General features: G+C 41.0%; 1 protein-coding gene across 2 annotated transcripts in view; it reads left to right on the plus strand.

Moving 5' to 3' along the window:
• The window catches only part of ACTN2 (actinin alpha 2), a 97,906-nt gene that overhangs the window by 33,730 nt on the left and 42,055 nt on the right, over positions 1 to 22,121 (plus strand). For both annotated transcript variants that reach the window (XM_030556963.1, XM_030556962.1), the window contains exons 2-6: positions 4,588 to 4,702; positions 7,026 to 7,145; positions 14,516 to 14,602; positions 15,582 to 15,669; positions 16,914 to 16,992. In XM_030556963.1, the coding sequence (XP_030412823.1) occupies positions 4,588 to 4,702; positions 7,026 to 7,145; positions 14,516 to 14,602; positions 15,582 to 15,669; positions 16,914 to 16,992 (489 nt within the window). The remainder of the gene's footprint in view (positions 1 to 4,587; positions 4,703 to 7,025; positions 7,146 to 14,515; positions 14,603 to 15,581; positions 15,670 to 16,913; positions 16,993 to 22,121) is intronic.

Consider the following 22,121-nt stretch of genomic DNA (forward strand, 5'->3'; position numbering starts at 1 on the left):
AGACAACTGAAATACAGATAACAGCATTTCATAAACAAACATAACAAAGGAATCGCACTGGAAAAAAATGTTCCTGTGAGAAGCTGTAGTTGTCTCTAGCTTCACTTGACCAATCAGAACAAACTGAGACCTGGTGTAAGTGGGTTGAATACCATATAAAGGAATAGTGCTTCAACAGAACTTCATGTAGCCCATTGTCTAGGTTTTGTGGGTAGTAATCCAATAGGTTTTTTTAAGTTTACCATTTTTGAGAGACTACATGTCTTATGTTGGCAATTTTCAGTTTGTGGATCAATTTTGATTTAATGTTCGGACACACAAACATGTAATAAAAGGGAAAGCAAAAATCAGCGCAGAAAAGGCTTTGTGGGACAGTCTATAAAAGTGAAGATGAACGGATCCCTTTTCACTCTGCTCATTTAAAACAGTTTGATTAGGCCAAAGTAGCCTCTTTGATTTCTGTATAGAGTAGCAACATCAGCTGCTCAGTGTCTTCAAAATCTTTATAAAATGATCAATAACATGAGAAAAAAGAAAAGGTGGGTAAAGCAGAAGAGATAAGTGGGAATAAAGAGGTAGTATGATCGAGTGGTTAGATCACGGGGGCTGAGTGCTTGAACATCCAGTGTCTATGCCTAGCTTTGCCACTGAGTTACTGTGAGCAAGTCATATAACGGTTTATCAATCTGTAAACTTAATACAATAAAAAGTATCTATCTCTAAGGGATGTTGTTTGAATTAGTTAATGTTTTCAAACCTCTTTGGGATCCTCCGATGAAACTTTATTTTAGAATAGTCTGTTCAGCTTCTTATACTGTGCTGATCACTGGGGCATTTAAGCACTGTGTAAATACAAAGTGGAGAGGCCAACAGAGGAATTAGAGGTGGGCGATATTTTAATTTGCTTGGATAATGATCACAAGTATCAGATTAATCTTTGCTCAGCAGCAAAAAGTCCTGACCTCTAGAAATTGGATTCAGAAGTTAATTATTTATTCTGGAGATCAGATTTGGGTTTCATGGCCTGTAGTTACTGGTATCATTGTTAATTTCATTATGGACTTAGTGGTGATGGTGAGAGATGACTTCATTGACGTGCGTAGTAAGAGATCAACATAACCCTCAATGAAGTCCTGTGTTGAGATGGGTGAGATCACGAACATAGCACTGTGACCTGTCTGTTCCCAGTTTTGATGGGTCTATTTTTACCATCTGCTTGGCTGTTCAGACCTAGCTTAGTCCTGTATCCTCAAAACAGTTCTGAAAAATACAATGGCGTCTGAAATTAAATGGATAGCCATCATTTTGGTGAGCATGAAAGGCTCAGACATTGGTTGGTTAGCTTTTTTAATGGGTGCGCCAGATTCCCATGTAACAAGTTCCTGTGCATGTTATCTTTGGGTGCTTTCAACTGTGTCTTCTACATTACTCTAATACCTCTCTGTCATAGGATATGTACTATAATTTCTGGTATTGGCAAATGTGCTTTATTGACCCATGTCACTAATACTGATTACGTATGCTCAAAGATGTTGGAGGCAGACAAAAGATATAACAAGCTAGATTCTGGCAGTATTTGATTATGCCAGGTAACACCATAGTGCTTCATTGTGCCCAACCCTGTGCAGGTTCACATGTGCAGAGAGAGTGCCTTTCATCCTGGGGGTGGGGCCTGGTCAATCTGGTCCTTGCACTCCTGTGGGCTCAAGGATTCAGTGAGGTTAGTACCAAAAAGCGAAGCAAGCCACTCCAAAGTGAGAGGGCCCAGGTGGCTGTGGACCATGGCCCTGCTTCCTCACAAGCAGCATATATGGCTTCATATAACATGGAGAGCACATAGTAGTTTTGTGGAAGGTGAGGCAGTGGTGATCAAGGAGAGGGGACACTGTGTCTGAATCTGATAGGACAGGCTTTGAGAGCCCTTGTTTGTGTAGTGTGCAAGTACATGGCCCCAGTGCAGAGCTCTGTCTGAAAGCCATAATATAGCTCTTAAGGCTTGTCAACTCTATAGCATTTGGGTGTTGCAGCCCCCTACCAGGCCTGAAAACACCTTGTGTCTGTTTTGTATTCTGGGTAATAACATCCAAGATTCCAGGTTTGTAAAATTCAACTGGCTCTTTATTAAGAGAATTATGTACAGAGATGCTACAGCTAACATTCTAGCCACATGCACGCAGACTGACTTCCTGGTGCTTTCTTCAGACTCTTTTCTTCTGCAACCTAGGCTCCTTCCTCCAAGTTCATACAGGTTGCTACAATGCGCGCGCGCGCACGCGCACACACACACACCTTTTTCCAACAATGTACAGGCATGCACACCACAGTCCTGACTGCACTTGTTCAATGCCACTCTATGCATCCACTGTTATGTTTTTCTGCACTGCTGCAATGCCACTGCACAGGAGCTGCAAATGCTGCAGCTGCAATGGTACAGTTAGTCCCTGCAGTGCAATGTCGCAGGATGCCAGCCTGTGCTATGCTGACAGCTTTGATAGCCCATGGCCCTGGTTTTGTCACCTCACAAGCCACTTACCTGTTCTCTGCATGCAGAGCTGAAAGCAGCAGAGGCAATTCTTGGCTTCCCTTGGCTCATCCCTGTCACCCCACTCATCCTGATATCCCAAGGACCACAGTAGCATACAAGGATGTAAAAATATAACTGCAACTCAAATTTTATTAAACAATTTAAAATATTCAAATAGGATTTTTTTGGTCTCACAGAGAGTCCCCTGAAAATACAAGAACAAAAATGAACCATGAGTCACTTCCATGCCCACGGGCCCAAAATGAAAAAGGCTAGATCTGCCTCCATGGGCTGAGTGAAAAGTCTGAAGAAATATTTTTGTGCATACATAATTTACATAAAATTTACATATTTAATTGCACAGATTCCCCCAAATCCATTGCCTCTGCTCCATAGCCATCTACAGTTATTTAAGTGGATGGACACAGAAGGGAGTAGAATGCTCACTCAGTTAGCCATGGAGTAGGAGCTTCAGAGAATCACTGCTTCCTCAGGCCAGGGGGAGGAGGAGCGCTCTGGTCTGCTTTTACCACAGGAGGCAGAGAGCTGTGCTCCCACATGTTCTCCTCTCCCCCTTAATTTTACTCTGGACACATCTGTTTCCATCTCCCTCATTTCTAGGGCCCTACCAAATTAATGGCCATGAAAATTGTGTCATGGACTGTGAAATCTGGTCTTTTGTGTACTGTTTTGTGTACTTTCACCCTATGCTGTACAGATTTCACAGAGGAATCCAGGGGTTCTCAAACTTGGGGTCCCAACCAAAAAGGGGGTCAGAAAGTTATTGTAAGGGTGTCTCAGTATTGCTACCCTTATTTCTGCACTGCTGCCTTCAGAGCTGGATGGCCAGAGAGTGGCAGCTGCTGACCAAGGGCCCAGCTCTGAAGGGAGCAGCACAGAAGTAAGGGTGGCAATACCATACCATGCCATCCTTACTTCTGCGCTGCTGCTGGTGGCAGTGCTTCCTTCAGAGCTGGGTGCCTGGCCAGACCCCACTGCATTCTAGCCACCTAGCTCTGAAAGAAAGCATCACCGCCAGCAGCAGCACAGAAGTAAGAGTGGCAGTTCTGCAACCCCCCCCCCCCCACAATAGCCTTGTGACCCCTCTACAACCTTCTTTTGGGTCAGGACCTCTATAGTTACAACACCATGAAATTTCAAATTTAAATAGCTGAAATCATGAAATTTACAATTTTTAAAATCCTATGACTGAGAAATTGACCAAAATGGGCTGTGAATTTAGTAGGACCCTACTCGTTTCCCCCAGTGAAGCCACCAGTTTGTCTCCACCCACTCGTCAGCTCTCCCCCTATCCTGCCACAAGTGCCTCAAAGTCTTTTCTTTTCAGCAACTGCCACGGCATCACACCCCCTGCCAAGTGCTCCTTCCTCTCAGGTCCTCTCTGACTGGAGCAGAAAGGAGGAGGTGAGGGAAGGGAGGTGCTTGCCGAAATGTTGGAAAAGAAAGGAACATTGTTTCAGCCACTGACCCAACTCTCCCTGGTAGCGGTTGAAGGACTGAAACCCCGCCAAGACCATGCTGAAGGTAGGCTCAACAGCCTGCCTAAAAAATGGGGTTAGTAAGGTCTAGCCTTAGCAATGAAAACTGGACAAAATAATCGGGCTCAGTGGTTTTACAGAGAGAGAGAAAAAGAAAGGTACTCTTATAGGTTGTCTTTCATGATAAATGTAACCATGAAAACTTCCATCTCTGCACTTGCGTGTTTCACCAAATTGTTGCCACAGTCTGGAAGTTAATACAAGGAAGAAGCCAAATTTAAAAAAAAAAAATCCATGAAGAATCAGACCATACTGAAATACAGAAGTCTTGCAGATTCTGTAATGGCTGTGCATGGCTCATTGTAAAGCTTCCAAGAGACTGGGCTGTATATCTTTTTCAAAAAATCTGTGTTTAAAAAGGCACTTTGTTTCTTATCAATATTACTAGAAGCCCCAGGCAGCCTTGACAATCTCTTCTGCAGTGTTTGCTCACTCAAATGGTTCAGCAGTTGTTTTGAAAGATGTCATCGTGAGAAGTATTTTGTTTTTCTTCTGCTGTTACAGACCTTTACAGCTTGGTGTAATTCCCACCTCAGGAAAGCAGGCACACAGATTGAGAACATCGAAGAGGACTTCAGGAATGGCCTTAAACTGATGCTCCTCTTGGAAGTCATTTCAGGTTTGTTAGAAACAAAATGTCTAATGCATTTAGTAAACACCTGCCCTGACTCTAGAGCCTCGTAGAGATTTTGTAATGCAAAACTACAGCAGAAGTTAATCCTTGACCTTCAGGAGGGTTAGGAGCAATCTTGTTTTCCAGTTGCATGGAACAGCAAAACTTCAGTCCGAAAAGTGATCTGTTCACTGTCCATTGAAGGAACTGCTGACCTGTATTTAAGAATCCTGAGCAAATTGATGGACCACTGCATCTGACCTGAGGCTGAAAATAAAAAGCGGTTTCTCACCTCAGTTTCTTTGTAAATATTCTTGAACAGTAAAGGAAATGGATGATTTGTCTACCACGCACTTACTGCTTTGCTGAATTCCTTTTCTGCCTCCATTCCTCTAGTTCTGAATCCTACTGCACACAATTGGAAATTGTGTGGACATTTGTGTTCCCCTCCTGCATATTCCTATTGGAAATTGTGCACCTGCCTAATTCCTACAGAAACAAAACCAGAAAATGAATAAATAAAAACCTTTGAAATAACCACATCTTCTTGCTGGACAACCAGATCTGAGATCCTGGTTATCCTTGGACTGGCCAATTTAAAAAAAAAAGGTTTTTTCTTAGCCTGCCTCAGGGTGAGGGGTCATCAGAAGGAAAAAATAAGTGAAATACTCTCTTAAAAGAATGAAAACTATTAAAGATCCAAAAAACTGAGCACAATGCATGAGTGAGCTTAAAGAGTTACAGATGAATACTTTTTAAAACAAAGGAGCTGAAAACTGGCTCTGCTTTTCGTTACCTACAAAGTCTGGTGTTCAAGGTTCTGTTCTTCTGAGCTGATGATGTTCCAAAGCCATACTATGACTGCAGCTGTCTGAAACATTTGGCTTTGGGTGATATCACAAACTGCTGCTGGAGGGACATAGAACCTGAAGGATCAGTTCTCATGCCCTGAAACTAGGAGTCTTTTAGTTTACCTTTCCTTTCCATGTGTAGGTCACAAATTTATCTTTTAAACATTTTATTCAGTTTTTAACCCCTTAGTATGATTACTCCAAGTTTTTTCTTTTCTTTTTTTAATTATTGGGCAAGATTTTCAAAAGTTGGTGCCTAAAATCAGGCTCAGAAATCCATATTTAGAGACCTTAAATAATTAGTGGCCTGATCTTCAAAACTTCTGAGCACTGAACAGTTCCTGTTGACTTATTTATGCGAACCAGCTAAATCATCCATTTCCTCTGCCATTTAAAGGTGGGGAGCAGTCACCAACGGACTGTGTGATTAGCCGAGGATGCTCCTGAGAAGAAGGGATGGTTATGAGGCGCATATTGGATGATAAAGGGAAAGGATCATTTCCTATAATAATATATGGAGATATACCTATCTCATAGAACTAGAAGGGACCCTGAAAGGTCATCGAGTCCAGCTCCCTGCCTTCACTAGCAGGACCAAGTACTGATTTTGCCCCAGATCCCTAAGTGGCTCCCTCAAGGACTGAGCTCACAACCTTGGGTTTAGCAGGCCAATGCTCAAAGCACTGAGCTATCCCTCTTCCCAAGTCATGTTTTTGTGTGGAAGGCTTTAAATTTGTGTATGGGGGATTTATTCACATATAGTTACTCTCTTGACCATTTGAAAAGATATAGTCATGCAGCCTTTGGTACAAGACAGTGGCAGCATGGCTCTGAAATTAGCCAGTTTGCCAGTGATGGATGAGATTCGGATAAGTCCAGAGGTGGCAGGGATGCCCACAGGGTCCTGATGTCTGGGATTTGGCCCCATTTAACCACACCGATCCTCAGATTCTTCATTTTTCCCAAGATACTCCTCTTCCCTCTTGTGCATCTCTGCCAATCCTGCTGTCTGATAGCAGCTGTTCAAATGCCATGGATTTGGGGAGATTTTACACAGAAAGCAAAGGATGACATGGCTGTCTGATTTATATGACTTTCTCCTCTTGTAATCAGTCAGGAAAGGATGATGAGCTACGAGGAAGGACCTGTTCACTTTCTTTTTACTTCCTTTCAACTATAAAGCAGACACTAGTAGCACAATAAAATATGAAAAGTGTATCCATTTATATACCTCTTATGTTTGGGCAAACATAAAATTTTATTCAGGTTTCATTGCTGTACCAGAAGATCAAGGTAAGTCACTTCTTTGATTTTTGTGGGTTTGTTCAAAGGCACTTGATATTCTTTCAGAAAAATACCTCCAGAATAACTGTTAGATTTTAGAAAATGTACTACATACATTCTGAGTTTTCTAGTCGCTTCTATGTCTGTTTCCAGGTGCCTGTAAGTATAATTGCATTCAATTTGTTGTACTACAGGGGAAAGACTACCAAAACCAGACAGAGGAAAAATGCGCTTCCATAAAATTGCTAATGTCAACAAAGCCCTGGATTATATTGCCAGCAAAGGAGTGAAACTTGTGTCAATTGGTGCAGAAGGTATGTGGAAACACTTGACAATAGGCCTTGGTCTCTACGTATACATATCCCAAAGAAGCTAAACAGCAGAGATTCAGAGGCCAAATTGTCCTGGTGCCTCCTTGGCCATGGAAGGCCAAGGCCCCCAATGCTTTGATGGTTTCTCTGCAGAGGTGGGAAGACAAGAATTGGAAATGTTTTGGGTATGGGGAGATGTGGGTTGTGGAACGGGCTTGATGACTCTAGAATTTGCTTCTCTCCATGGTTAGGTTTAATGGTCTATAATTTCTTGGTGCCTGCCCATTCCTTTTCCTAAAGATTAGGACAACATTTGGTTCTTTCAGTGCCTTCTTTTATTCCAACATGCTATTAAAAACCAGTAACTTTAGAATCAGATAGGAGTCTAGAATGTACCTCAGACAGGCTTGGATCTTTGTTTATCTCTTAAGCGAATATAAAAGTATAGTGGACTTCTTTTGATGTAACTGCTTGGGGATTGAGACCTATTCCCATATTGTTACTTTGGTGACTGTACACGGTTACTACATTTTTAAGACCAAGGTTCAACATTCTAGATGCAGTTAAAACAGTGGACAATGGGAAAAGTGGTGGCTGGAGCTGGTTGGATATTGAACCTAGGGTGACCAGACATCCTGATAAAATCGGGACCGTCCTGATATTTAGGTGTCTGTCCCGTGTCCTGACCGATCTTTGGTCGGGACACATTTTGTCCCGATATTTCACTCCGCTGGCAGCACTCAGCTTTTTTTTTCAGATGTAGCATAGTGAAACTAGATGTAGCATAGTGACATGATTATTTTGTTGTTCTGCTCCAAATAGTCACTGTGGTTACATTAAAATGCATGACTGACTGGTTGGATTTTGGGAAACATAATCTGACTGCTGAAATAAGGAGGATCTCACAGCAGGTGGGATTTACCAAATGCAGCTTCCCATTGACTCCAATTCAGCATCTAGACATTACAGTGATTTGTGCTGTCTAAATTAGATAAGAGTCATGGTTCCCATGCTTCACCTCAGGGGGCTTAGTGGGAGGGGGACGAAACTGGATTAGAGTGAAGAAGGACGCATATTTAGGTAGAAGTGAATGGGGGAACAATCTTCATGGCTTCAGAGTCAATAGTGCCAATTAGGTGATGTTTGGGGGGGCGAATATTTCCCCTAAGGTTTTTGGACTTGCTTAAAGTTCCATAGGCCATATAGCTGGTTGGGGGTGAGCTATGGCCTGACCACTTTTAAGCCATGGTCCTATACTAAATCAGTATGGCTGCGGCTGGAGCATCATTCAGATTTGGCCAAGCTGCCCCTCCATTCAGATGGAGGAGCAGCTGGGCCAAATGGTGTTGCAACTGGGCATATAGGGAAACTGTTCCTGTATAACAGAGCACAGGAGAGTCCATCAAGAACTTGACTCCTGGTGGCTCTGGCTCATACAGTTTGTGGGTCAGAGACAAGGACACCTGGAGTCCCTTTGAGAGGGGCGAGGGGAGATAAGCAGGGACTGGAAAGGGGTCCCTGCCAGTGTGTGTGTTTGTGTGGGAGGGACATGGAATTCCTCCCCCACCAAAGGAATATCTGAATTGGGGCCACTCTTCAGAGGTATAGTTAAGGTTTGGATTGGTGTTTCAGAGCTGGAGGTGTTCATTTCATCTGTTATAAACAGGTGTCATTTGCCAAATTCAGATCCAGGTCTAGGTTCAGATTTCCAGTAGCATCAGAGAACGGATGTGTCAAAGCTGAGTTTTTGGTGGACTCTACTCTGACTTAGATTAGACTGAACTGCATGGGTGCTTAGATGTGTGCATAGCTGTCTTGTGCTTTTAAAATATTGATTTTAATTGGTCGTCTTTGGATATTTGTGGTTTACGCAGTCTCTCCCCAAATCAAAGCTAATATCAAAGTGCTGCTTTAATTAATGTTTTGCTGTTCTTCAGCTACTGAATAGAACAAGGAGAGCAAGGTGGACAAACTATGCAGCAGAAATAGGGGAAAAAAAGTGACACCCTCCCCACCGCCCCCAGTAATACTTTAGAATTGTGCTATTCTGAGAGCAATATTGTATTCTATGGACAGCAGAGGGCATCCAAGAGACAATTTACACGTGGAAATAGAAATCAAGCATAAGGCAGACTGTTTGCAGAGCTGGTACAGAAATACTGAACAAACAGGCCAACGTTAGAATTAAAATGGATCAAACTAATGGTCTGGTGAGTAATGCTTTTCACTGTCACATAGGAATCTTAAATTCGCTAGCTGAGGTGAAGATTACTCTACCTGATAATATTTTATACATATAGGCCAAGATTTTCTAGGTGCTTAATGTTAGGCTCCTAAATCCATAATTAGGGACTTAAAGAAGCCCCCAGGGATCTTTCATTGATTTGTAGGAGCTGCTGGGTGCACAACACTTCTGAAAATCACGTCACTTATTTAGGTTTCTAAGTATTGACTTAAAGTTAGGCTCCCAAGTACAATTTTTTAATATATTGGCCCCTGAATATACTATTTTCCACATGAAGACCTCAAACTTACATGAATGAATTAATAAATTTATCCTAACAATACCCCTGTGAGGTAAAGTATCAGCCCTGTTTTACTGATGGGAAAATTGAAGCACAGAATGATTAATTGGGCCTTAATGTAAATGAAAAGCAGGTCCGGACTGAGGAGTCTGGAGATCTAGGTTATGTTCCCAGCTTTGCCACAGACTTCTTGTGTAATATTGGGCAAGTCACTTAACTTTTGTGCTTCAGGTTCCTCATCTATAAAATGGGACATAATAGTTGCAAAGCTTGATTCATTAATGTTTGGAAAGCTTTTTAGATTCTTGGGTGGAAGGTACAAAAGAAAAGCCAAGTATTATCATTATTATTATTATTTATTATAATAATATTTATTTTGACACAAAGAGGAACATATAAATTAAAACAGGTCAAATTGTGCTGTTTCAGCTAAGGCTACTCGTGGCTGTAAGTCACCTAATCTTGCATAAACATTTTTGGGATGCTTTCTAATTTGCAAACTGTGAAGTCACTGTTTCTATATCTGTTGAGGATCATGTTTAAGTTTCTGACACTCTGAGCAATGAAGAGTCTGTAGTGAACCTAGTGCCACCAACTGTGATTTAAACCAGAGGCCCAGAATAAAGATTAAACCACTAGTCCTGTGGAGCTCTAGTGCAAAGTTCTATTTAATGTATTTGAGTTATCTCTCTTCAGTAAATGTGTTGTGTTCATAGCTCAGGAAATAGCCAATCACTGTTTTTGTTTGGTTTTTTTGGGTGGGTTTGACTGGGGCCCTTGTGGGGAGCCAGCTATGGTCACTCAATTAGGGTGAACTGAAAGGAATGGGCAGCCAAACCCCAAAAAGCTGGTAGATATTCTAATACTTAGATTTACTAAGCCAGCATAAAACAGTTTCTTTATTACTTCACTGGTTACTCAGAAGTCCTAACAACACAGTTCCCTTAAAGTGATCCAGCCTCAGGCCTCCATCCAGGTACCCACATCAAATATGATGAACATTTCTGTAAATCTTATTTCATCATATAAAATAAAAGATTCTACCAATCCCAAAGGATTGGACAGACTATCTCTCAGGTTAATGAATGTTTCAGATCTTACCCAAATACACACTACAGCCAATTCTTATTAACTAAACTAAACTTTATTAAAAAACAAGAGAGAGAGTATGGTTAAAAGATCAGTATACATACAAACATGAGTTCAATTCATTGAGGTGCTGATTCGCAGCATAGATGGTGAGCTTTGTAGTTGCAAAGAGTTCTTTCAGAAATAGTTCATAGTCCAATAGTTCAAATAGTCCAATGTCCAAATCTCATATTCAGGGTGTGCCAGCATAGCTGGGACCTCAGTCTTGCAACTCAAACTTCCCCTGATGAAGCCTAAGCAGATCTGAGATGACAGAATCAGGACCCAAGGATCTTCTATACAATTTCATGTCTTTTGACAAGATGGGAGTTCAAAAAGTAACTAGCATGACTTTGAAGGAGGTCCATCACTGGTACATAGCTATACGAATTAACATAAGGCCATTTGCTTGTTCCTGCACCATTCACAGTACATTTCAAAGAGAGATGAATACCGAGATATCCCGTGTTTACAATTCATTTAAATGATAGGATGTTCTTTTGACCTCTGAATGATCAGAATATAACATAGACAGGGACTGCATTGTCCACCCTACTCATATATATGTAAATACACAAAACCACAAACATTATCTCCCAACATGTCTTTTGAGGGTTATTTATTTTGCAGGATGTTTTAACTCTTTCTAACCATGTGTCACAGTGGGTTTAAAGAAAAAAAAATCAAATAAATTGAGAGTTCTTTGTGTTGTATCCTGGGCTGAATAAACTAAGAAATTGAGGAGATTGGTAGTACAGAAGATCATTAATAGGAAGGACCTCCATGGAGTTGTTTGTTAGATGAGAAGAAAAAAATTACAAAAACCAGAGTGGGCTGCTGAATCTGCTGAAAGACAAATAACAAAATAAAATAAGAAAATACCACTACCACATTTTGGGCCTTCAGTCAACCTCTTCCCCCCCCTCATTTTTATCCCTTCTCCATCTTCTTCTCCTCTGAATAATTGTGAATGTAGTTTAGCTTATGTTGGGTTCTGAGCTGAATTGAAAGGTAGGGGCTGCAGATCTCCCAAAGTAAACAGGCAATGAAAACACAAAGATGAGAGTTATTCTGGGGATAATATCCCTGATGGCCTGTAGAGGAGGGAGAAAGGAATGAATCAAAGTATGCTTTAATCACTTTTAGCAGTTTAGCTGCTTTGTTCTCCTTGCTTTTTGGTATTTTTTCTATGTATATCAGATATGTTTTGGTTTTTTCATACAATTTTTTAGCTAAGGAGACTGAGGAGCTGAAGCATCTACTTTGTTGTTGGCAAATAACTTGAAAGTTCTGTCAAGAGCCCTTGGAACAGTGGGATTGTAGAAACCAGTCAGAATAGAAAGATTTGTATATTTGCACTGTAGCTGTTAACTAAATAATCACACAGGACCGGATCCACAAAATTGTTCAGACTTCTGACTTCCATTGGTTTCAACTGGTTTAGAAGCCTAAATACTTTTGCAGATCTGGGACACAGTGATTATGCAAATACACTAATTGGCTGACAATCTGCATGCCCCATGAGTATTGCGATCTAGATATTATACAGTTTGAGAAATGACTGTATAGTGATTAGTACATCAGACATCCACAACCAATCAAAGTGCAAGGAAATGCGTATGTGAGGAAAAAACAGTTAAGATATGCCCAGTTACTATTAAATCTCCTCTGATTGATAAAGAAAGTTCAGTTTTGGTATAATTCATGGTAAACTTCAGGAGGGCCATGATCCTCCACGGCCTGTACAGGGGTGGTAGCAGTGCCACATGGAGTCCTGAGAAGAGAGATGTAAATCTTGGAAAAATTAGGTGGAACCCCCTCAGAGTGAAGAGGAAAAATAAGAAACCCGTTATCTTCTTAACTCTGATTGTTGCACTTAAAAATAAATGTTACAATGCAGGGGCACTGGAACAGGGGGATCCAGGGCCCATGGCCTCCCCATTTTTAAAAGTGGGACGGCTGTGCTCTTTCACTTTTTATTGGCTGTAAGGGTGAGCGACACAGGGGAGGGGTCGGAGAGGAGTGAGCAGAGGGCAGGGCCTCCAGGAGAAGGAGCAGCACAAGGCTGGGGCCTCGGTTCAGATGCTGGTGGTTCCCCCACTATTAGGGACCTTCTGCTGCTCCTGTTACAATGTCACTGTGCTGGGGTTTACCTTGGGAGTTACTTCCACAAACCGCATGGAAAGAGGGAGAAAATCCTCTGATTGGGTTGCAAATGTTGTGGTCGGTCAGCTCAAATACTATTGGTGTCTTGAATCACTTTCAAACCACAGGGATAAAAATACCATTCAGATTATTTATGTGCACGTGTATATTGCCAGTATATATTTAGAAGAATGTGACTTAAACTATAGCTGAACATTAATCATTAGTAACAATTCAGTGTGCATACACAATGCACTTTTAAAAAAAATCCTTATAATTTGGCCAAATCAAACTGAATTTTCATCAGACAACCAAAAGGTGCACATGTAACCTATGGCCAAGTTTTCAAGTACTCAGCAACAAGCAGCTTTCATTGTTCTCAATGGGCGCTGCTGGCTGTTGACCACTTTTGAAAATCTGACCCTATTTAAGGACAATGGGTAAAATTTTCAAACCTGTCTAAAGTTTAGGAGCCGAAATCCCATTTTTGGTTTTGTTTGTTCACTTGCTTTGTATTTGAAAACAGCAAGACTGATTTTGCTCAAATTTTAGTGCTTGTCTACCTGGATAGCTATTCTGGAATAGCTATTCCAGGTTAACTCCATGTGTGGATGCTCTTATTCTGGAGTAAGAGTGCAGAATAAGGCCTTGTCTACATTACTGCTGTAAGTCGACCCAAGTTACACTGCTCCAGTTATGTGAATGATGCAGTAGTCCTCAACTTTTTTGTGGCCAGTAGCACATTCATGTTTTCAGAGGAGTGTGGGGGGCGCCAACAATTTTTCAAGGCTTATTTTGTATTTGTACATTAAATAATACCAAAAAATCATATTTAATATTCTTCCCACTCTGGGTTGAAATAATATATACATTGTCTCTTATCTGAACCACTCATTTTGGAGCAAAATGTTAAAAAAATAAATAAATTGCAAAGCACAAGAAAACAGCAGTATCAGTACAGGAAGAATACCAGAAGACCATCAACATCTATTGCACAGCCACCCCCAAGCAGATGTGACATACAAGGCCGGCTCCAGGTACCAGTGGAGCAAGCAGGTGCCTGTGTCAGCACATGCTACGGGGCATCATTCGGTCCATTCTGCAGAGGCGGAGTGTTTTGTTTTATTTTTGGCAGCAGTTCTGGGCAGTGCAGCGAGAAGCCTGAGAGAAGCTACGCAGCTTGTCCCCAGCAGGCGCGAGGCCCTGGCATCTCTCCCCTGCTGAGCACTAGGCGGGTACACATAAATGCCCCAGCGGGCGCCATGGTGCCCGCGGGCACGGCATTGGAGACCACTGGACTAAACAAAGAAAAGTCAGTCTGAATGGTGAAAGTTTGAGAAAATCAGAATCAATTGAACAGAGCCCTTTAGTATGGAAGTGGCAACCTTAGCTGTAAATAATTTTCAAGCCTAATTAGCCTGAGCAGAACCATGAGCTTGTTGAAAACCAACTAGAAGAAATTCTATGTAGGTTAAGAATTACAAAACTTGCAGTATAACATATGTGCAGGATTAAAGTAAGGAGACACACTGCAAACTGTACTTTGTGAATTCTGGTTTCCTTTTTTTACTCTAGAAATTGTTGATGGCAATGTGAAAATGACCCTGGGTATGATATGGACTATCATCCTTCGCTTTGCTATTCAGGACATTTCAGTAGAAGGTAAGAATATACCCCTGGCTATCCTAAAATAGTTAGGGCAAAGCATGTCAACCTGAGTTGACGTTAAAATAAAATAAAATCTGTTTTAGTCAGATTGCTGGATCACTGTGTAGTGGTGCGACATCTGATTTACAAGATGGTTTCTCTGCCTGAGTTTGCTGATCTGCCAGTTTCCATATGCAACCCAGGCCTGGTCTGCGCTACAGAGTTAGGTCGAATTCTGCTGCCTCCAAACATCAAGCCATAGCTTAATCTTTGCCTCTTCACTGTACACTTTTGCCAGCTCTCTGAACTTCCTGACTTCTGGAGCAAGCATCCAGTATCTGTCTACTTCTCCACCTCTTTGCAAATCTGTTCTGAGTACATATGTTTTTTTTTCCTTTTCTGTATCTCTTATTTTCTTCTACTGCTTTAGTGTTTTTGTTTGTTTGTTTGTTTTACTGTCCCTAAGTAATTGTATTCAACTCTGGAAGGTGTCTTGCAGTTTGTATGAAGGACATTTTCACATGTTGGCTGTATTGTATTATTGGTCAAATGTCTGTCTACTTAAATCAGTTTTAAATTGTGAAAAGTGTCACTGACAATTCTAGAAACTAATCTCTACTTTCCACCTAAAGGATATAATGTACAAGCAGTGGTAATGCAAGCTTCCCACACTGCCCTGCCAGGAGTGTCATGATAGACCTGGAGGAACCATCTCTAGATGGTAGAGATGAAGTTCAGTTTCCAGGATCTATTTAGTCCTTGATTTATGTGTTGAGACTGCCAACAAGGGTGCCAATTGTGGTGGTGGCAATTTTGTGACGTTGACAGCTGACCCTGGGGAAACGAACTGAGACCATCAACATCTATTGCACAGCCACCCCCAAGCAGATGGTAACAAGTTCCAGCTTGTGAATATTATTTAAAATAATAGGAAGTAAGTTGTCTGCCTGAGCTCCTTTTCATTCTTTCTTTTTCTCTCTGGTGTCCTTTACAGAGACTTCAGCCAAAGAAGGTCTGCTGCTGTGGTGTCAAAGGAAAACTGCTCCTTACAGAAATGTGAACATTCAGAACTTTCATCTTAGGTAAGATCACGTTATTTCAAGGTATAAAATACAAGTGTTTTGTATTAGATTCTGCTCTCAGTTGTGCAGTTGTAACTAAGAGCATAATTTGGCCCTTAATGTTTAAACTGGTGTATACTGGCTCATTCAATGTATGGGGAAAAAAGTTTTTATTGACAGAACCCTGACGTAAATTCAAGTTTATATTCAAAGTATAGATTATGCTATCTTCAGTTCTTGTTTTACAGGGTATGTTCCAAACTATTTCATTATTGCATGTATCTTTGGTTAGGGAAAAGGTTTTCTTAAAATAATTTATGCTTATTTTGATTGAATTTTACCTTTTGGATGACAGAAGTTTTTATGTGTAACACTTGTATTGAATCTTTATCTGGGAATTGTCTTTGCTTGTACGTTTTCAAGTCAGGTTAGCAGAACCTCTAAAAGCTTTTAGTATTACAAAAGTCTTGTACAGTATAAGGCTGCAATCCTACAAATTGTTGTACACAAGTTGATCCCTGGGCCCATGCAGAGTCCAACTGGTCCACCAGAATGGAGTATCTTGCAGGATCAATTGTCTGTAAATTAGTTTTGACATGATCCCTAAATGGATTTAAGTGATGGGTCCATTATTGTTATAAGGTCTGATCCTGAGAAGTACTGAGCATCTGAAACTTCCACTGAAGATAGGGGGAACTGTAGGTGCTCAGCAACATTCAGAATGAGACCCATTCTACATAAAAAGTGTTTAAATAAATTAAGCTTTTTTTCTGTTGCTACTGTATGTTCTGTTGAGAAAAGCCCAGTTGTGGTGTTATAATTGCATGATATAATTGACATTGAAAAAGACTCTTGGACAAGCAAGTTCTGTTAGCCAAGTCTTCAGGGGTTCATTTGTCCCTTGATATGCATGTGACCATAAATATACTGGAGGGTTATGCACATGCATTGAAAGTAGAACCTATATCCTCTTTTGTCCTGGAGTATCACAGAAGCTAACCAGTTTCTACTCAGGTCGCATTTTACATGACATACACTGTATAAAGATGACTATAGGGCAATCAGGAATATATGGATTATAGAAGAGTGAGTATACGGGCTACTAACAGAACCACACAGTGAAGGTGGACCCATGAGATTTAATTATCTGGATGCAACATGGCCCTTCAGGCATGTAGTAAAACATTAAGTGAGGGTCAAACTGTCCAATGTAATGATTGTATTAACTTATTTTTCCATTTTATTTTTTATTGTTTGTTGTAAAGCTGGAAAGATGGCCTTGCACTCTGTGCACTTATCCACAGACACCGACCTGATCTTATTGACTACTCCAAGCTAAATAAGGTCATCAGTCTGAGTGACACAGCATGCTGATCTGCAGTGATCTGCTTCACTTCCTATTTGCTTAGCATGTTTCCTTAAGGATGAACTGAGAAATGCTTACTAACTTTGGTCTGGTCTACACTATGGGGAGGGGGGGATTGATCTAAGTTACGCAACTTCAGCTACGTGAATAACGTAGCTGAAGTCAACGTACTTAGATCTACTTACTGCAGTGTCGTCACTGTTGTGAGTCGACTGCTGACGCTCCCCTGCCGACTCCACCTGCGCCTCTCGCTCTAGTGGAGAACCGGAGATCAATTTATCGTGTCTAGACTAGATGTGATAAATCGACCCCTGCTGAACTGATCACTGTCCATGCCCACGTTCAGACTAACCCGCGGCATCGGTGGGTTAAAATCGATTGCTCGGGGATCGATATATCGCGTCTAGTCTGGACGCGATGTATCGATCCCCGAGCGTGCTTACATCGATTCCGGAACTCTATCAACCCGAACGGAGTTCCGGAATCGACATGGAGAGCCGCGGACATCGATGCCGCGCCGTCTGGACGGGTGAGTACCTCGATTTTAGAAATTCGACTTCAGCTACGTTATTCACGTAGCTGAAGTTGCGTATCTAAAATCGATTTTAATACCCTAGTCTGGACGTGGCCCATGGATCCAGCAGGTAATGTAGACAAGCCCTCTGACTGGTTTTCCAGGCTCCTGACCAAACTGATTCTGAGGAAGAAGGACACTCCCTCCTCCCTTCCACCTCTCCCTGCCCCACTTCAGCAGCTAACGTTACATATACTTGGCCTGATTCTCCCCTGCTTTGCATTTTGGGAACTCATTTATACCAGTGAAAAGTGGGTGTGAAATTTTAATAAAACAGAATTCCCCACTCATGCTGATGATAGTGTTTTACACCCACTTTGCACTGGTGTAAAGGAAAGCACAAAGCAGTATAGTAAAGGTTCTCAACCTTTTTTTTCCGAGCCAGCCCCTGCCCTGAAACCTGCTCGTGGCCCTGCAGTGGGCCCTGGACACCTAGTTGAGAACTATCGCAGTAGAGAATCATGCCCATAGTAATGACTAAAGATAAAATTCTGCAGTGCAAATTCTGCCCTTGAATATGGGTAATAAATTATCTATAGCAGGAAAGAACAAGACTTACAAATTAAAGTTCACAAAGAAAATATTAATTTCTTGTTACTTTGTTTTTAACAGAATTCCACCAGTGTCCCTTACAAGCATAAACATCATAGTGCCCTAACGTCACTAGGTTACAGAACAAGGGGAGTTTGTTATTCTCACAATGGGTCTGATCATAGCAGAATGGAGGGAGCAAATGCGGCCTGATTGTGTTGCTGTTGAAATTGGTGGCTTTACTAGTTTAGAAAGTCTTCAATAGAAAAGAAATTAAAAATCTCATCTATCAGGGTCATGAATAACTATGTTAGGGCGTGTGAGGATGAGGGGCAATCATGTGCCAGATTGTAACAGATGAACAATGCTAGAAAAGAAAGAGGAATACAATTGTTTCATCCCAGTTTGTGGGGATTTACTGTTAATTTCCTGTGCTCTAAAATTAGAATACAGCTAGAAGTCTCTTTCAGTGCCAGCCAGGGAGAAGACTTCATGGGCATGTATGCAGTGCTCCAAAAGATCCATGACATGTCTGTGGCTGGCCCATATCAGCTGGTTTGGACTGCAGGGCTAAAAACTGCAGTGTTAGCCCCACAACCTGAGCCCTGACAGTCCAAGTCAATTTATCCAGGCTCTGAGACTTGGTGTAGTGGGTTTTTTATTGCAGTGTAAACATACCCCCATCATTGTCTTAACTTGCTAGATGCTACCAAACACTTCTCATTTGGGAAAGAGACTGTTAAATCATAGATTAGATTCTTCATTGCTCCCCATAATAAATAGATTCTACAAAGGAATTGACTGTTATGGGAAAGCTTTGAAGGAAAAAAATGAACTAAAATGAAATGATTTATAAAGCTAGTTCAGTTTTATAAGTATTAAAAAATTATGCTGGGGCCTCTGAGGTGCATAATAATAAATAGTCAATCGATTTATAACGCTAACTTAAACTCATAAAATGTTAATCTGAATACTAAGGCATTTGAAAAGTATTAATTTTGAGCTCAGTCCTACTCTTCTTACTTGGGTGAATAAGAGGAACAGGATTTGGCATTTCATCTTATTTATGGTTAATGATTTTTGACAGCTGCTTGGTCCCCCTATTTGTTCTTTACAGTGCTCCTAGAACAGTTCTACCCCAATTACAAATCTAAACCAATATGTCAAAATTGCCAGCCAGCAAATTTTTTTTTTGTACCAACATATCCACTATGTAACAGACAACCTGTTTGTGCATTAAAAAGTACTTATGCATAACAGATGCTAACTTTCTGGAAGGCCTGCTGCAACCTTGACCCACAGTGTACAAAACTTCCATAGTAAAACCATCTTATATATGTATGTGTGGTGGGAAGATAGAACAGAACAAATGTGCCTTGATGAGACTCCCATGTCAGTCACATGCAGAAAGATCCTAACATTGGGCATGTTTCCTGTCCTGTCTGGCTACTTGTTTTGCGTGTATTAACAACTGTCTTGGTGTTTTTCCTTTTGGCATGATATCGGTTTCTCCTGCATGCCTTCTTTTCTTTTCTCATCTGTGCATCTTGTGTGGACTTCTTGTAGCTGGAAGGATGGCCTTGCCCTCAGTGCCCTTATCCATAGATACAGGCCTGATCTTCTTGACTATGACAAGTTAGATGAGGTATTTCTGTAGCCGCAACAGAGATTTTTAACTACTGTGGCTTGTAGTTTTATTTCACAGTATGGGTGATGGATATCTCCCAGCATGTCAGGATTCACTATAATTTTAAACAAATCTGCTCTCAGGTCTTCAGAGCTTTGATCAATAATTGATTTAACAACGAACATACCAATGGGAGGTGTCTATCACTCATCTATAAGAAAAGTATCTCAAATTAGTCAATAGGTTTCACTTAGATTTAGTCTGGTTTTTATATGTATTTCGTATCTGTAACAGTTTTTGTACATGCCGTTAACCCATGTTGTATATACATGGTGTTGCATATACATAAATATTTATCCAAAAATGAACTTCAATAGATTTTAAATATTGTCCACATTTCAAGTGCCTTTTAATTGAAATGATGCAGCTGATATAACCTGCTAAATGAAATACACTTGCTAGTAAAGTTAGAAAATGCAGCTATTGTGTATAATAATATACAAATGAGCCAAAATCTTTAGGCTAGGCAAAAGCAAACTGTTCTTCGTAACATATTGTTTTTAAAATTGACTGATTAATATGATATATATTTGCTAGAAAGAGGTACCATTGGGAACACTGCTTATATTTTGGAAACACATGCATAATATGCAGAAAATTTAATACCTCATACTCAGAAGATGTGTGAAGTACAGACTTCTATGAAAGTTGGAATAATCAGTATCACTTAAAACTCACTATTTGCACTAATTTAAGAAAAAAACCCAAGCCTACTTGAGACATCAGGACCCCTCTCTAGGATAGCAGTTCCATCCCAGCGTGAGACCTGGATACTGCCTGCAAGGAACAGATCTATCTACTAGGAGAACCTGTGTCTCTTCTAAAGACAAGGTCTTCCACCCATAATGGCATTTTCAGAAACCAAGACCTCTTACAAAGAGCGTTTTGTTAATGTGAAACACTGAGGGTCTGTCTACATTGCAAAGTAAAACCTGCAACACTGAGTCACAGAGGCTGGGTCAATTGACTTGGTCTCACAGGGCTTAGGCAGCAGTGCTAAAAATAGACATTCCTGCTTGGGCTGGAGTCAGGGCTCTGAAACCTGGTGAGGAGGATCTCAGAGCCCATGCTCCAGCCCACATAGGAACATCTAGACTGCTATTTTTAGCCCTGCAGTCCAAGCCTCATTAACCTCGGATTTGGTGCCACCAGTTTTTCTTTGCAGTGTAGACATGCCCTAAGACTTCAATATGAGATATCAAGGTAATGTAAGGAGCATATTCCTCTAATTTGAGACACTAAGTGACGGGTCGGCAACCTTTCGGAAGTGGTGTGCCGAGTCTTCATTTATTCACTCTAATTTAAGGTTTCACATGCCAGTAATATATTTTAATGTTTTTAGAAGGTCTCTTTCTATAAGTCTATAATATATAACTAAACTATTGTTGTATGTAAAGTAAATAAGGTTTTTAAAATGTATAAGAAGCTTCATTTAAAATTAAATTAAAATGCAGAGCCCCCTAGACCAGTGGCCAGGACCCAGGTGGTGTGAGTGCCACTGAAAATCAGCTCGTGTGCCGCCTTCGGCGCACGTGCCATAGGTTGCCTACCCCTGCACTAAACCCAACAGTAGTCATCACCTATAATTAGAGACATTGAACTTATGCTTCTGATTTGGGGTTCACTTATTGTTCCCTTTCCTTTTTCTTCAAAAAACAAAAAGGAAACCATTGGCTTGATCCATGGGAGCTGTAGGTTCTCAGCACCTCTGAAAGCCACGTTATATGTACATTCACAATAAAAACAAGTCATATCCAAACCAAGATTTAAAAGTGTTACTCATTCAGAAAAGCAGCTTAGATTTCAGTAGGGTTCCTATGCCTAAAGTGGCTTCTCTGTGCATTTCTGAGATTAGTTGTTCTTGCTTTTCTGTGCTTGTTCATCATTATATATGAGCTTGACCAGTAGTCAGCTTATGAGCTTGCTAGAATTCACGTCTCTGTGCTATTCTGCATATATGTCGGATATTCATCATAATATACGTGTATATTGAATACATAATGTTTGTGTCCCCACAGAACCAATTAACAATGGATACCTAATCTTATCTCATAGCTTATTCATGTTTTCTCTTGAAAAGGTAGAAACACATTATACATATACACGTGCGTGTGTACACATGCACAGACTCACTCACTCACTCTGTATCAGGGGTTCTCAAACTTCATTGCACTGTGACCCCCTTCTGGCAGCAAAAATAACTACATGACCCCAGGAGAGGGGACCAAAGCCTGAACCCGCCTTAGTCGTACCACCCCAGGTGTGTGTGGGGGGGGAGCAAAGCCCAAGCCCCACCACCCTGGGCAGGGGAGTGG

Source organism: Gopherus evgoodei, chromosome 3, assembly GCF_007399415.2.
Source record: "Gopherus evgoodei ecotype Sinaloan lineage chromosome 3, rGopEvg1_v1.p, whole genome shotgun sequence".
In the NCBI taxonomy this organism is placed as follows: Eukaryota; Metazoa; Chordata; order Testudines; family Testudinidae; genus Gopherus; species Gopherus evgoodei.